This window comes from Onychomys torridus, chromosome 8 (assembly GCF_903995425.1).
Source record: "Onychomys torridus chromosome 8, mOncTor1.1, whole genome shotgun sequence".
Classification (NCBI taxonomy): domain Eukaryota; kingdom Metazoa; phylum Chordata; class Mammalia; order Rodentia; family Cricetidae; genus Onychomys; species Onychomys torridus.
In genome coordinates, this window is record NC_050450.1 from 74,542,168 (window position 1) to 74,559,735 (window position 17,568).

At 40.6% G+C, this 17,568-nt stretch overlaps 1 protein-coding gene across 2 annotated transcripts in view; it reads right to left on the bottom strand.

Moving 5' to 3' along the window:
• The window catches only part of Med13 (mediator complex subunit 13), a 95,407-nt gene extending 84,470 nt beyond the window's left edge, over positions 1-10,937 (bottom strand). The window contains exons 1-2 of one of the 2 annotated variants that reach the window (XR_004945628.1): positions 10,739-10,937; positions 8,444-8,678 (exon numbers count right to left, since the gene is read on the bottom strand). Coding sequence is in view for 1 of the 2 variants with exons in the window: in XM_036195654.1 (XP_036051547.1) it covers positions 8,444-8,678; positions 10,739-10,804 (301 nt within the window). In the remaining variant the exon portion in view is untranslated. The remainder of the gene's footprint in view (positions 1-8,443; positions 8,679-10,738) is intronic. The other variant, XM_036195654.1, reaches the window with a different exon arrangement.
• Positions 10,938-17,568: the final 6,631 nt, after the last annotated feature.

Below are 17,568 nucleotides of genomic sequence, written 5' to 3' on the forward strand. Positions count from 1 at the left end.
TTTGAGAGGTGGGGGACAGAAATCAGTCATTGGTTAAGTCTGGACATGGTTCAAAGGACAGAATTCATTCTTGTATCTCTAACAAAATATTCAGTAAGAGAAATAATGATAGATATCACTTCAGCAGCTTACTTTTATTTTAAATTGTTAGTCCAAATATAATTAAGGGTCGTCTAATATACTATATCTTTACATAACCTTTTTCTTTCTTTTTGGCCCAGCTGGCCTGGGTTGACTACATAGAGCAGGCTGGCCTTGAACTCTCAGCAATCCTGTCTCAGTCTTCCATTACTCAATCCTGGGATTATATATGCAGGAGTCACCACACCCAGCTATAAACATTTGCTACTTATGCATCATCATCTCTTTTTCCCCTTGAGACAGGAGCCGGCTCTGTAAGACAGGCCTTGAACTCATGATCTTCCTGTCTCAGCCTCTCAAACCTCTCAAGTATTGGATACAGGCCTGTGCCACCATGTCTGGCTTCCATTCAGTTTTCAAATAAAACAAACAATAAACAAAAAACCCTCCAACCACAAAAAAACAAAAAAGGACAAGTATTTCTCACTTTACAAATATACATGTAGAACTCACAGAAAAATAACATTTGCTATGAGCATTTTGAATACCAACAGAGATGTATTAAGACTGACACACAGTTTATATTCAGAATGTATTACAACAAATGGGCAGAGTAAACATTAACTAAAAACCATAATGACAGTGGACTTTAACTGCACTGGAGACTGCCACTACAAAGGTTAACGCTGATTTTATGTTGTTCTTTCAAGTGTTCTTTCCTAAACCATTGTCAGGTCTTTCAAAGCATCTAATGCAGTTCCTCTACAGAAAAACAAAGGAAAATGGCAATACTTAAGGGCTAGAATAGAGTAATTTAAGTAGGAAAACTTCACATTCAGTTATGTTGGAGATCTTTATCTACTTCCACTTAAAGCTAAAATGTTTATGGGCTTCATCTTATTAAAAAGATATTCTCTTAGAGAAAAGGAGCTGGCACAGTGACTTCACTTATTAAAGGTCTAGATCATAAACATATGTGTCAGCTGATAAGATGAAAAAATAATCCATCTTTTAGCTTAATAAGTAGACTTCTGATTTCAAAGTCAAATAGCTTCATTAAAACTTTTACCTCAAATTACATGACAATAGTAATAGAAATACACGTTCCTAATTCCAAAAGAAATATGTCAAGAACTGCTCCCAATTCTCCACCTGTTCAATGTTCTTCATTACCTGCCACTTTCAAAAACTGCTCCATTCTAAACAACACAAGCTTGTAACATTTGCATTATATAAGTAGTCATTATCAAAATATATTCCCTAACTACTCCTAAGTTTTAAAAGAAAGGCATAAGATATACAGTTACTTCTACACATTTCTAAGCTACAAGTTATTACAAACTTCAAATAAATTATTCATTTAAAGCTTAAGAATAATTTACCTTCTTCCTACAATTTAAAACAAGAGTATTAAGTACAAAGTTCCAATGAAACGGCTCAGCAAGTAAAGGTACTTGCTACCAAGCCTAACTGGGTTTGAATCCTAGGACCCATGAGGTAGAAGACAAGAATGGACTCTCACAAGTTGGCCTCTGATCTCCACATGTGTGCCACGGCACTTGTATAGCCACAGATATACATGAAATAATAAATGGAATTCCAATTTTTAAAAAAGACTGTTTAACAGATTTATGAACTGTTTGCAAGTTTAAAACAAAAATCTTTAGAATAGCAAAATTTCTAATTCTTTACAAATTTTTACATGTTCTAAAAACCATGGTTTTTATTTTTAAAAAAACTATTTCAGCTAAACCTAAGCTAAGAATACCAAATGTGGTTTAGAAGTAATCAGGACTGGCAAGATAGTTCAGTGGGTAAAAGTGCTTGCTGCCAAGCCTGACGACCTGAGTTTAATATTCGGAACTCATATAAAGCTGGAAAGAAAACCACCACCACGAAGTTGTCTTCTGACCTCCACATGTATGCTGTGAGCACATGTGCCTCCCGAGACAGACAGACAGACAGGCACAGATAGACAGATACACACACACACACACACACACACACACACACACACACACACACACACACGAGAAAAGCAATACTGATTTCCAAGGATTTCTTTCATTGCTTTAACTTTTATCTAGAGAAACTCAGCATGAACTCAATGCTTTCAGGAGTCTCTTGCCCCAAATGCTCATAATTCTCATTAATACAAACAGACCTACCTAAAGCAGCGAATCTCTCTGAAAGACACCTTCATCTACACAGTAAGCAACCAAGCAACTATTTCATTTTTTCATTGTTAAAGAAATAATAACTCCTAGTAACACCCAATGAAAAGTCTAAAGAATTGGGGTTTTATTTTGAGAGGAGTGTCACTTAGAAACAAAAAGTGTACTGAACCAAGTTTCTAATATCCTGATGAGAAAATGAAAAGTATGTTCTACACACTATACTCACTGATATGAAAAGTGAATGGCAGAACCCATCACCTAAGTCAGTAATAAGTATCTCTTATCTTACACTAATTAAAAGCTCCTTGAATCTCAACACCAACATTGTAACAAGGAAAGAAAGTAGGGAACAAATGGCAAGCTTTAGCAGGCACTTTAGAACTTAAGCAGAGCCTAATGGAAAAAGTCTGCTTAATGCATTGAAATCAATGTTTTCCTCCCCCTTGTATCTGTAACCCCTGAGAAAACAAAGTTTCTATTCCGTTTCTAGTACTTTTCCATTACTATTGGTATTAGAGCTCTTAAACCATCAGTGTTAATCAAAAACTTTTACAAATTATTTGTAGAATGCAACACAAAAGTTAAAATGCTAAATCTGATTACCCTATGCTTTCCTGAGAACACGGATTATAGTAGTGCAAAAGGATGTCATAGGTCATCAAAATAATTATGAATGGGGGGGGGGAAGTCAGTATAAAAAGCTGATACAACCAGTACTCAATATTTTCCTCAAAAAAATGACATCTTTAAATATCTCCATGGTGATCAGCTGATTTTTTTAAAAAGGCATCTTTTCCCTGTAATTTTACTAAACAGCTAAAATGCAACATATGCCAATGAATAAGGAATGACTCAAAAATTAGCATGTTAGAAAATAGTACAGCTTTCTTGAAAAAAAGCAACATGTCTAGATCAGCGTTTCTCTTAATAATTATTTCTCATTCATTACTCATTAAGTCAACAAATATTACTAACTGCCTTAAGCCGTAACATCATTCACTTAGAGCAAAACTTGGAAATTTATTTAAAACAGCTTAATATGGTGATTGTTATATCTGATATGATCCAAAAGATAACACTTCCTTGCTCAAAAAAGGATACTACCACACAACATACAGCAAATGAAGTCATCACTCATAAGACTAGCCAATACAAAGAAGTGGGACACAGTTTACAAAGTTTAAAACTCTCTACAGCATGGCTTACCTTTCTGTATATGTTTATCAACTCTGCTAAAAGCTGCCCTTTAAGGTTCCTCTGATAAAAGCATCCCAAATGAAATCGAGAACAATGACCCACCTAAGCAGATGCATTATGATAGGATTCTAGTATAATAAAGTATTTGGATATGTTGCTAAACTCAAGTATAGAGACCTCAAAAACCACAAAAAAAGAAATATTTTTAGCCTTGATTCATTATACTTTTAACTTTAAGGAATCACTTTTCTCTCAGTCTCATCATAATCTACCTTATCATTTTTTTAGACAACTATCTTGAGAGAGGAAACAGTTTTGTTTTTAAGAATAAAAACCAATGGCAGCAATAAAATTCCAACTGAGGCCACAATAAAAATACACAGCAATGAACTGAAACAGCAGACTAAGAGGACCTGTAAAAGAGACAATCAATCATACCCACTGGAGACTGGACAGGAGCCGTGAGCTAAGATCTCCCACCACCAACTTTAAATCTGTCATTCATTACCACACAACTACTAAACAACATTCAAACCTGTAACCACAAAGTCTTTCCCTAGCTCTTTTTCTACCAAAATAAACCAATATGGATTCAACTGTCCATGCTCCTAGAAAGAGAATAAAAACTTGTATGTTTGGCTTTGAAATTCAAGGGATGTTTTTGAGCAAATGTCTTTCTGGAATGTTATATTTGAGCTAATACCAAATGAGCAGAAATCCTTACCCAAAAGTCAGTCTTTCCCAAATTACTTTGCAAAACAGTATCAAGTACTACTGCTGTAAAATAAGCAAAAATCCAAAATGTGGAATCCAATTTAGATGGGTATATGTTTTACTTCTATCCATTAGCTAAACTTAGGATGGTAATCCAAATACGTGCTAAATGATATGAGACAGAAGAGAAGGTGAAATTTCACACATGTACTACAAAGCCTGACTAGACTCCAGACTCTTTAGAACTGTCAACATCATCCAAATGGAGCAAGGAGGTTCTCTAAGAAACAAACTGTCACAGCCCAGAAGAGCAAAGGAGGGCAACTAAATTATCACACGGGCAGCCAGACAGGATTCTAAATCAACAGAGAAAGAACTAGGTAAAAGTAGAAGACATCCAAGTGAAGTAAGTATTTTAATATCAAAACAATATTGATTTATGAATTGTGAAAAATCCATCATTCTGATGAAGATATAAAGGAATAAAGGAAGTTAACTGAGAGATGCACAGGCACTTTACACTATTCTGCCAACTTTTGTAAATCTAAAACTACTCAAAATAAAATTCTTAAAACAGTTGTAGATGAGACAGAGTAGATAAAGAGGCCACTCTGTGGTTTTGTTATTGAACATGTTAGTGAAAAACCAGATAATTCTAACCTTTACAAAAATGAATGCCTTCCTCTACTCCCACCCCCAATAAGGAGGGCAATATTACCATAATCACAGGCATTTCTGTAACAAGAAGTAGTAGGTGTTGACCAAACAGGGCACTGCCTGAGAAGAGCAGGCTAAGCCAAATTAACTAGCTGCTCAGTGACCACCTGCGTCCTTCCTGGCCCTCTCTCCTCACTGCTACACCTCCACTGGCAGCTCAGGACTGCCTCCTGCAGCTGATGCCAACCCTACTGTCCAGCTGCTCTCTTCTCAAGGGAGCTGAAGAGAAGGGAACCGAGTGCCACAGATGGGAAGAAGTGAAAAGGGGTTAGCTAGAGCACAGAGGCGCACTAATTACCCCAAAAGGGAGGCAGACGGTGTCCCTGGAGCAAAGAAAGGGCAAGACAAATACACTCTATCTGAAAAGACCTTATTATTCTTTAAGATATGTCTGACTTAAGTAACATTCTAAAGTAATGACAGGTTAAAAAGAAGCTAAAACATTAAATAAACACCATTGACTTTGTAAACCAAGAGTTCAGGGCTAGCTTACTCTTTGGATCACTTCCACTTTGATAAAAAATGTTTCGTTATTCAATAGCATTCAGCAAAAACTGAGAGCAATGAAAATTTGATATCCAAAATACCTTCATCATATTCAAAGATCAGTATCTGTATTAGAGTACAGGTATCATCATTTTAAAATCATGCTAAAATAGAAGCTGAGAGGAAAACTTTAAACTTTAACCAAGCTTCGCTTGAGAAAACACTTCTGATAACCTAAAATCCAGAAGAAAAAATAGCTGCAGTGTTTTAACGACATGTACTAAAACAGCTCCCATTCTACATAAGCATAGCAGGCTCTTCATTTTCAAAACATTACTCTCACTGGGGTAAAACTAAATACTGTGTATCTACACTTCTCTTTGATTCCACAAACCGTTTCATGGAAAGGTTTGTTCAAGGCTATGCAGGAAAGTACACACCTGTCATACCAGCACTGAGAGGGCGGCTTTGAATTCAAGGCAACACAGCAAGACTCAGTCTCAAGTAAAAAAGCGTGTTCAGATGGTGTGCCAACTTTATCCAGAAGACCAAACCCCATAAGGAGACTTACAATATTTGTATTATTTTTGTGGTGCTGAGGTTCAAAACCAGGACCTTACTCACACTAGCCAAACACTCTGAGCAACATTATAGTTTTAACACTGATTGTGTTCACTTCAGTTTCTAAGCAGTCAATCAACAGTTTAACAAAGATCCAGTCATATAGGTCAACAGTAGAGCAATTGCCTAACATATACACATGGCCCTGGATTCAATACTCATCGCTTAAAAGAAAAATAAAACAAACAACCTACAAACATTTTAATGAGTTGACTTCATGAATCATTTCAAAGTTTAAAACACCTCTCACCTAGATCAATGAAATAAAAGAGGAGGTGTGCTAAGGTTTTAGCACAAGCAAAGAGCATCATCTGGCTAAATGGCACTACGGGTATTCTGATACACATATAGACACCATATGTATGCACTCACAGATATACATTCATCTTTTCACCATCTTCAACTATATTAAGCCAAAAGCATTGAGAAGTAGAGGCAGGAGGATCAGGAATTCAAGGCCCTAATGGACTATGTATAACACTATCTCAAAACAAACAAAATAACAAATACATGATAATACTTAGAATTAAGGACTAGGTTCTTCACTAAGCATCTTGAGAAAGCTAGAATGCTCTATCACAAAACAAATGCACCATGCTGGGCAGTGGTGGCACACGCCTGTAATCCCAGCACTCGGAAGGCAGAGCCAGGCGGATCTCTGTGAGTTCAAGGCCAGCCTGGGCTACCAAGTGAGTCCCAGGAAAGGCGCAAAAGCTACACAGAGAAATCCTGTCTCAAAAAAACAACTGCACCACTCAATACTGAATAAAGCAACCATTAAAAACAAAAAGTAATTTAAAAAACTACAACACACTCTTACATATATGTTGACCTTAGAAAGTATTAGTTCAAAATGGAGCTATCTGGAACCTGGTCTGATGGTACCTGTACGCACCTGTAATTCCAGCAGCAAACAGGAGTAAGAGTTCAAGGCCTGTCTTGACTACATAGTAAATTCAAGACCAGCCAGGGCTACATGACACCTGGATTATATTTCGTGCAAAATAAAACAGATCCTACAGTTCAAAACCAGAACCCATAGAGTACTAACTTTCATACAAGAAAGCTTGTTTTCAATGGCCTCAGGAGCAGCAGAGATGACTCAAGGATTGGGAAAAGCACAGCCAGTCTGAGTTCGATTTCCAGTACCCACTTAAAAGAACAGATGGGACGGTGTATGTGTAACCCCAGCACTCCTACAGCAAGATGCGAGGCCGAGACCGCAGAACTGGCCAGAAACCAGAGGACCAGCTAGCTTGAAATAAGCTTCATAATAGCAGAAACAAGCAGAAAAACCCTGGCTCAACAAGCTGGAAGGAAAGGACTCCCAAAAAGCTATTCTCTGACCTCTGCACACACTGTCCACACATAAACCACACCCACATGCTCTCCTCACACAAAAAAATTTTGAAGAGCTTAAGAAAAAAAAAATTCAATTTAACTGTCAAAAATCTTATCAAGCGGGCCAGTGGTGGCGCACTCAGCACTCAGGAGGCAGAGCCAGGCAGATCTCTGTGAGTTCGAGGCCAGCCTGGACTACCAAGTGAGATCTAGGAAAGGTGCAAAGCTACACAGAGAAGCCCTGTCTCGGAAACCAAAAACAACAACTTATCAAACTAGAACTTGGTCCCCCAATATGTCACTCAAAGCTTCGCTTGCACCAAGTTTAAAGTGAACATCACTTTGGTAATTTCATGAAGATCTACAGTTTCTTTCCAAAGTACAGTTGGCTCTAAAAGTCAAAAAAGTAAGAAGTAATATGGATGTGCTCATAATAAACTATTTCTGTACAACCTTTCAGATTAATGACCCAGGACCTATAAAAGTTAAATAAGGTGGCACTTGTCTCTTTTAATATAATCTTTGATGAAGCAGTATATAAGATCCACTTTCCCCCTAAAAAACAAAAACAAACAAAAAAAAAAAAAAAAAAAAAAAAAAACCCACAGTATATGCTTCCCTGGGTTAATAAATAATCACAAATAATATAAAAATAACAACAAACTTTTGAAAACTATGCCAGATAAAGTTACATTTCAGGAACCGCCCACAGTGTCTCACAAAAGAGAGCAGAACAGACTCAAAGGTAAGTTACACTTGGCTTCAAAAGTATTCCATAACTGTGAGACTGTTTCCAGCTTCCATTTCCTTAGGTTAATGAAAAGGCCTTCCCTGGGTACAAACTGCCTGTGAGAAATTAGGGAAGAAGCTGGGTGGTGATGGAAGAAAGTTATTCAAAGCCTAAGTCTCCCAAATAGACATGGATGATTTATGTAAAATAAAACAAACACGGTGAAATAGAACACTGACACTGTTCTTAGGGTGTCACACTAACAAGGCTGTGTGCATATACACACTAACAAACACCATAATTAATAATTCCAACGATATTTTTGGGAAAAGTATAAAATGTTGCTAAGTCACATTTAAAAATAATAAATTGTTTTCACCTGATAAGTCATGGTGAATAAGGTCAGCAAAATTGGGATCTTTACCCCACCAAAATATCCACAATTCTCTTCTTCCAGGTCTTTGATCTCGCCGCCAAACACCAAGTACATCTGCCTTAAGGCATCGACTAAAACTGCTCAAAATGGGGTCTTCTTCTGTCACCGGAAACAGAATGGGGGCAGAAGTTGGGCCTTGCCATACGTATCTTTTCCACTTAATTCCTGTCAAGTCGGCCTGAAGGAAAGAAAACATGATTTCTGTATTATTGTACATTCACTCAAGTAAAAAAAAATTCACTATAAAGTTCATTAAAACATCACTATTTTGGGGCTGGAGAGATGGCTCAGAGGTTAAGTGCACTGACTGCTCTTCCAGAGGTCCTGAGTTCAATTCCCAGCAACCACATGGTGGCTCACAACCATCTGTAATGAGATCTGGTGCCCTCTTCTGTGTACATAATAAATAAATAAATCTTTTAAAAAAACACTATTTTAAATGCATGCTTAAGACACTGAAAGACTGTGACCAAAATAAACAAACAAAAAACACCATGCAAATAGTTCTAAATACTTCAACCAGCAAGAGCTTAAGGAAAAGAACATAAATAGTTTTAAAATAATAATAACAAAGATATCACTGAACAGTACATCTATAATAAATACAATAAACCCAGGACTTAATAAGTGAAACAATGACGTTGACGTTAAACGTGCACTTGAGTACTGCACATTAAATCTATCTCTGCTCTCTGTCCTACGTTCTTCTCTAACTGGTCAGTCACATTTGTTCCTTGGTAAACTGAAAATTAAAGACCCTCACTCCAAGTTTGTAAGAAGTCACGGCTCTAACAAGAAGACATCTAAACAATTTTCTAAAGAAAAAAAAAAGCCTGTTAATTCTTCACAAGCACACATCTTTAAGAAAAGAACTACTTCCAAAGAGCTGTCAGATTTGCGCTAATCTATCTTCAAAGAACCAAAGTGCCAAAAATAGATGCAGTTGAGGAAGACAGAAACGTTAAACCTGCTGTACATCTTACTACATGTGAAGACATGCTGATTAATGGACACTGTCAAGAAAACCAGCATATTCTGCAAGGCACAAGTTCCTTAAAGATCCCCATTTACCATCGTGAAAGAAATTCAACAAAGGAATTCAGCAATTCTTCTAACTTAATGACAGAAAGCATAATGTGCCAAAATGAAACTGCTGATACATGACTGGCAGTTTACTCTTGCCAACTAGTTATGCCCCACCTACTAATTCACTTGCCTAGGATAGACTTAATATTTCTCATCGCACAGGGTAAAAATGAAAAACCCACTCTAACTTAAAGTCATTGATGAAGTTCAGCTATCGCCTAATTAAGGACTAGATATTTGCAACAGTTGGTACTTTAGAGAAAAGTCTTTAAAACTATTGGATATTGCCCGACTGGGGCCAACCTACACAGTAGAACATTCCTACATCCAGCGTCCCCAGACTTTTCAGTTCAATAAAAGGAGCAGCCAGCTCAAAACATTTTTAAAACGTAAGCAAAACAGACAAATATAGAACGCTTAGTGCGAAACCACAGTACCTCCTCCATTAGCCCCTCCACTCTCACAAAAACATAATGTTCTAATAAAAGCAAGATGGCTAGAAATTGTCAAAATGGCAAAATGTTTTCAAAGTTTAAAAAGAAAACATATGAACACTGTTTTTACACAAAGATCTTTAGTCACCCATAAGGAAACTACCCGTGTTAGTTTAACTTACAAAACGAACAGGGCTTTAATCCATTAAGTTTTTTTTTTTTTTTTTTTTTTTGGTTTTGGTTTGTTTTTTTTTTTTTTTTTTTTGGGGGGGGGTGTCCTGTTTAAGAAAACCCAATTAACAAAGAAAAGCATAAAGGGCGTGAAGTAGGGGCGATCATGGGAAAGTGGGAAAGGATAACTGTTCGACTGGGGGGGTGGGGGGAGGTTAAGCAAGAAGCACTTGAGAAAAATACTACTGTCCGGCCAGATAAGAAACCCAAGTTAAGGACGAGACTGCGATAGGGAAAAAAAGCGTCCAAAACAAGACCAGGGACGGGGAAAGACAAGACTCTTCCAACAGAGTCCTGGCCGGTAGGTGAGCGGACGCTGTCTCCCGGGGCGGCCGCAGCGCCTCGCAGGAGGCCGACTCCGGCGGGGCCTAGCCTGGGGGGGGGGGGGGGAACACCGGCATCTGGAGGGGACCCGGGCCCCCTCCCCCACGGCCCAAGGGCGCCCGGCGCGGCCCCCTCCCCCACCGCCCGCGGCCCCCGCACTCACCAGGCAGAAGAGGTTACAGTGACAATCTTCCAGGCTGGCCCCGTTCGACACGAAGGAGGAACTCATCGTCCCTCACAGCAGCCGCCGCCGGCGCCACAACCCACCATCCGCCATTACCGCCGCCTCCGACCAGAGAGAGAAACACAGACACCGGGGAGGGCGGGGGGCGGTGGGGAGGAGGCCGCCGGGCCGCCCGCCCTCCCCGCCGCCCCCCGGCGCCGCCGCGGCCCCCGCCGCCCGAAGGCACCCAGCCGCCCGGGGCCGAGGCCGCAGGCGGGAGGGCCGCGCCGCGCTGCGCTCGGCCGGCCGCCGGGACTGCGGAGCCCGCGGACGCGCGTCCCTCTCCGGAGAGGAGGGGAAGGGATGTGTGTCCCTTCCACCAGAAAAAGGAAAAAAGATTAAAAGGGGAAAGAAAAAAAAACCAAAAACAACAACAACAAAAAAAAAAATCAGTTACACGATAAATAGTCAGAGCCCGAGTCCGAGCGGGCCGAGCCCTGAAGCCCCGGGAGGCTTCTCCCCGGCCCGGGGGGCGCCCGCGGAGGGGCGGGAAGGGCGAGGACCGGCGGCGGAGCAGCCCGGGCCCCCCGGCCCGGCAGCGGCGATGTCCTTAAGCCCAGAGTCTCCTCGGCGGCGGCGGCGGAGGTGGTGGCGGCGGCGGCGGAGGGCTCAGTCCATTCTCCGGCTGCGTCCTCGTGTGGTCCCTGGGCCAAGCCTGCCTAACGTCTGCTCTCCTGCCGCCTCAGCGCCTGGACGCCGTAGTCTCCCCCATTTTGTGGGCCCAGCGGGCGGTGTTTTTCCCCCTTTAATCCGAATTCACGGGTTTTCCCTTCGCTTTAATGGCGGCCACAGGGACCAGCTCGCCCTCTCTGCTCGCCCATTGGCCGCCGTGAGGTCACGTGGGCCCGGGCTCCGTGGGGAGGGGGGAGAGAGAAGGCAGTGAGGGAGGGCAGGGAAGCTTTCGGAGCCCCGGGGACCGGGCAGCCAGCTGGTGGCTACTAAGATGGCGCCATCTGCTGGATGCCCCGGTTAAGATGACCCGGGCCTTGGCCCTTGCTTTCTCCTGGCTGGAGAATGTGTAGGACAGGAAGAGTTCCCTTCAAAATCGACGAGAATTACTTGGAAATCAGTTCGAATTCTTCGGAAGAGAAAGTTGGCAACCACAACAACAAAAATAATAATAATAATTCCAATGCATTCTCATTTATTCCATAAGGCCGCAGGGGGACAGCGCAAAGCTCTTAGACTCGAGAGTCAAGCTGGAGGGAGATCAGCCTCAGCCGCACTTTTTTTTTTCTTTTTTTCTTTTCTTTTTTTTTTTTTTTTTTTTTGAGCTCAGGATCGAACCCAGGGCCTTGTGCTTTCCAGGCAAGCGCTCTACCACTGAGCTAAATCCCCAACCCTCAGCTGCACTTTTTAAGAGTTATAAGAATGAGGTAAACAATATAGCCTTGTGGTTAATAAACTGGGAATAACGTCCTGCTGTATAGGATTCGAAGCTAGAGCCAGGCTTTTACCTCTTTGTGACTCAGTTTCCTCATCAGCAAATTGAGAGAATCAAACCTCGTATTTGCTATATGAAGCATCAATGCAACCTGAGCTCCCAACCAAGTGCCGGGCACAGATAAGCGCTGTAAAGGCACACATTATTATATGGCTATCATTACTGTATATGGTTATTTTGAGGAGCAAATGAAGTCTAAGCGTGAGAATCATGAGAACTGGGACTTTGTTTGTAGCTGTCCGTTGCCTTAAAAAGTTCCTAGCACACAGTAGGCACTTGGTATTTGAAAACTTACAAATAAATGATAAGAAGAACCATATGTGATGTTAATTACCTTCCCAATCATCCTGGACTGGCTTACTCTTTAGTGTAAGAGTTCAATTTTTTTTTCTTGAGAGCTTTAAAAGGATTGTAGAAAGGAAGGAGGGAGGGACAGAGGGAGGGAAGGGAAAAAGTCTATTTAAAAGTTAATGACAAGCAGGGTGGTGGTGGCACACGCCTTTAATCCCAGCACTTGGGAGGCAGAGCCAGGCGGATCTCTGGGAGTTCGGGGCCAGATTGAAATCCAGGACAGACACTAAAACTACACAGAGAAACCCTGTCTCGGAAAAAAAAAAAAAAACAAAAACAAAGAGACAACAGTTGAAAACTACCATAATTTTGAGTCATATATCTCTGTAAAATAGTGGACTCTTCAAGATTACTTCTTGAGTCACAGACTGAAAAGTATTTTTCATCCATCTCTTTGTCCATCTATGCTTATTAAGAGCTGAGATCCTGGAGCAAAAAACTTGCAGAGAATGTTCTGCCACTTGCCAGTTGACCTTAGATCAAATTTGACCTTAAATCGAATTAGTTTATCATAAATCAGGGGATAATAAAAGTAGTTTTCTCCTAAAATGCTTGATGAAATAATGTTGGTCATAAGTGCTTGTCCCAGTGCATCCTTAATCACATTAATGCTAACCATTAATATAATTTTAAAATCATGACTGAGTGGTGGCACACATCTGCAATCCCTATATTTGGGAGACGGAGACAGGAAAACTAAGAGTTCAAGACCAGCCTGAGGTAGTTGCAAGACTTCTCCTCAAATAAAAGGAAAAGGAAAAGAATTTTTTTAGTATCTGCCTGTTCCTCAGGATTTCTGGAGGGGCAATAAAAGAAACATTTCCTACACAATAAGATAAAAGCAATGACCTGGATAAGATATGCATCAACTGTGACACTCTAGGAGCACTGGAGGAGGAGTATCCAAGTTGAGAGGGCGTCATCAAGTAGGCAGCATTTGAAATCAGATTTGAAGGATAAAATGAATTCTTATAAAGCTCTTTGAAGCAGTTAAATCTTATTAAACCCAATTCAGATCCAAAGGCCACATATCAAAGTCAATTATACAACCAGGACTAATTCAATCCAGGAGCTCAAATCAACTAAGGTCGGCATCCTTTATAACTGAGTGCCAGCACCAGGAGTCACCGATCCCAAGACCCAGTGAGGTGAAAGCTCCTCCGCTGGTCTCTCCTCTGGGAGAGACTCCTCAGATCTCTGCTCTGTTGCTTTCCCCAGCTTGAAATGTTCTCTCCCATTCCTTTTCTCAAGTATATCCATCCTCCTTCATTTTTCCCCGATTCTGCCTCTCCACCTCCTCTCCCTTCGCTCTCTCTCTCTCTCTCTCTCTCTCTCTCTCTCTCTCACACACACACACACACACACACACACACACACACACACACACACCTAATACACCTTAAGCGTCCAGGGGCAGGTAGAATCTGCCTGAAATCCACCACGTAGGAAGTAGCTTTTGATTGAACTTTCATTTGAATGTCAATCTTCTCCAAAAGAAAGGAGCAAGTCCCAAGAAGGAAAGAACTTTGAGGATCCTAGGAAGAGAGAGGCCTGGGAGAGGGGAAGGCAGAGGTGAAAGCAGAAAGAGACCCAGTAGAGGACAAGATCCCAACAGAGACCAGAGTGGAAACCTGGGGGGGAAAGAAGAACATGAGGAAGAAAGGAGGAAGAAATGATGCCAGCACCATTTCCAGAGAGCATCTTGGGAACCACCTACATTGTGTTAAGATGACATTTTGTGTGAGTTAAAGAGAAACAAAAATAGAAATTTTAGGAAATAGTGGTGTGTCAATGTAGGTTCATCAATTGCTTAAAAAAAAATAAAACAGATGTAATGATGTATACACTCAGGAGATTGAGGCAGGAGAATCATAAGCAAGCTTGAGACATGCTTGGGCTACATAGCAAGATCCCATCTTAAACAAAAATAAAAATGTAGAAACGTATAATGATAGCTGGGCAGCAAAACTGCACAGAGAAACCCTGTCTTGAAAAACCAAAAAAAAAAAAAAAAGGAAAATATAATGATAAAAAAACTGTATAATACCCAAAAAGGTCCATAACATCACCACAATTAATCGCCTTTTTACATTCTGATACATAGCCTTCCCTATAATTTTTTTCTAAATGGTTGAGATCACATTTTATATTAATCAGTTTACACAGCACATTGTGTGTGTGTGTGAGTGTGTGTGTGTGTGTGTGTGTGTGTGTGTGTATGTGGACATGCAAGAATACGATGGAAAAGACACAGTCTTGCTAGATCTGATACTGGACAGTTGGAACAAATGAAACCAAAACTGTTTCTTCTGGCCTCACAACTTGGGTTTACTCATTCATAAAATGGGTATGTAAAATGGCACCAGATGTGAGCGCTGTTGCAACCACTGTATGAGAGGCTCCAAGTAAAACAGTGACTGACAGCAGAACAGGGAGAAATTTCAAGGTAACTGAGAGGTAGCCTCGGGTCACTAACCACTGGCCGTCTTCTCTTTGAAATACTGATCCAGTCAGTGATCTCTACACTTAAAACCATTCATTAACTCCGTTGGCCTTTCAGAAGCTCCATTCTGTATGGAATGGGGGAGGCCCTGGTTATGGGCTCCTTACTTGATACAGAGAAGTACAGGAAAGAGCAAAGCCTGACGTTAGAATGAACTCTCTACCCCTGATTCTGAAAAAAATGCCAAGTCTAGAGCGAAGCTAGCCAATAGAAATGAAACAAAGCCAAGTAAATCCTATAGTTCCAGTTATTGTTTGTTAAACATATTAAAAACTTTGGCCAATATATCAGAAACTATATCATTTCATATGTAGTTCATTTAAAATCTATTCATATAGGCATTCCTTTTCATTTTTATTAATTTTTACTTACTTATTTATTTGCCAAACCTTCCAAAATACATGTTTGTTTGTTTTTCTTAAGGCACATTTCAATTCAGAACTAGTCACATTTCAAGGGTCCAATAGGTAAATGTGAGTAATGGCTACTGTGTTGATTAATACAAGTTTTGAATCAAAAGCTGAAAGTGAAGGAACCAATTAAGCCATAGAGTGAGTGGTTTTCAGCCTAGAGACAGTATTGATTTTTCTTAAGGTCATGTTAATGGTTTAATGTTGTATTTAGTTCAATAGAAAAGAAGAGTAAGAAGTCACACAGCATTTTAGTTAGTGAATGTGCACACATTCTCGCTTCACTGAATATACAAAGGTACAGAACAAAGCAAAGAAAATCAGCAAGGTGAGAAAATAAGGAAACATTGTTTTTCCCTGCATGAAATAGCCTAAATTGCTACTTTTCTTGATAATGTAACATCTACTCTCAGCCTCAAATTTTCTATCAAATGTTTCATTTTACCAGGTGATGGTGGCTAACACCTTTAATCCCAGCACTCAGAAAGCAGAGGCAGGTGGGTCTCTGTGGCTTTGGGGCCAGCCTGGTCTACAGAGCGAGTTCCAGTACAGCCAAGACTGTTACACAGAGAAACCCTGTCCTGGAAAAAAACAAAAATAAAGTTTCATTTTGACATGAACTTTGAAATCAATTCCACCTAATTCCATTACTTGAAATTAGGTTTGCAAACATTTATTAGCAAAGTCGCAGTCTCTTTCCAGGTCTTTATTTCAGCCAGTCACCTAAGCCTTCTGGCTCTCCTGTTCTCACGGAGGGATGAAGAGATTGGGTTAAAGGACCATTGCCACTAGCACCTAATATGTGACAGGTAATACATTCCAGACAGGTTTCCTTGTATCTTCGCTCCCATCTTTTGAGGTACTATTTTATTCCACTTTTCTATAATGAAATGTTGAGATCTAGTAATAGCTTCCCTGCAACCAAAGCCGTCTGTAAAGCAAGCTGCGAGACCTAATATATCACGAGGACTCCAGGGAAACTTCTTGGAGGGACAGTTGAGACTAAATCTTGAAGGATGAGTTGGGTTGAGCTAGGAAAAGACTGGTGGGGGGGGAGGGGAAACCCCAAAGGAGGAGGGGGAAGAAGAAGAAAAAAGGGGCCGAACAGTTTAGTTGGAGGAGAAATCCCAGGTCCTAATTAGAAAGAGTTTGGATTTTTTTTTCCAGAAGAGAAGACTAAACATGAACGTGACAAGCTAAGATTTGTTTTTAGAAACAAGATACCAGGGGACTTGTTGGGGGCATGGTGGCAACTCAAGCAGGAAGTGGAGAGGCCTGACCCAAGTAAGAGGAGCTTGTCTACAAACACCCTTTCTGTTTCCCATTTATTTCCACTGTCAAGGCATCAGCGAGGAACCTGGGAAAAGCTTCTGGCCAAAGGAAATCACTTTGGCAAACTGGTGAACGTGCTTTTCTTACTTGAGGTGACTTTTTTTTCCTGAGTGGCCAAAGCTAAAAGAGAAGAGAAGTGCAATTCTTTGAACCTACTCCTCATGGGGGAAAAAAAATCTGGGCAGACTTTGGCCTCACAGGATAATTATTCCTGCCCAGATACAAACTAGTTTGCAATTCCATTATTCTCTTCCCTCAAGGAAAGTCCAAAGGCGTTCAAAAGGTATGACAGCCAAGAAGAGTTTATTCTACAATCTCTTGGTCTCACCACAGTCTACATGATAGCTAATAGTAATATAAATGCAGAGACCTATTATGCTCTTTCAACCGCTGGTTCTGACGTTCATTCATCACTTAACATACACTGGTGTTTACTAGGTTCTATACTAAGTGGTGTCGAGGCAATGCCCCACTGTGAGTCAGAAGCAGGCCTGCTCTTAAAATGCCTCTTATGTCTCCTACAACACACAGCTCTCTAATTGTGTTTCCAAATGGTTGAAATAGCTGATCAAGCATGATGGCGCTTGAAGAAGAAAGCGCTACCCTAGGTGCCGAGGAAGAAATAGTTAGAAGAGAACTTTGTGTCTAAAGGGCTTCTTAGCTAATAAGACTTGCTCTGGTTTTTAGGATGAAGAATTTAGGTAATGTTTCTCCAGCTGCAGTTTGAAGA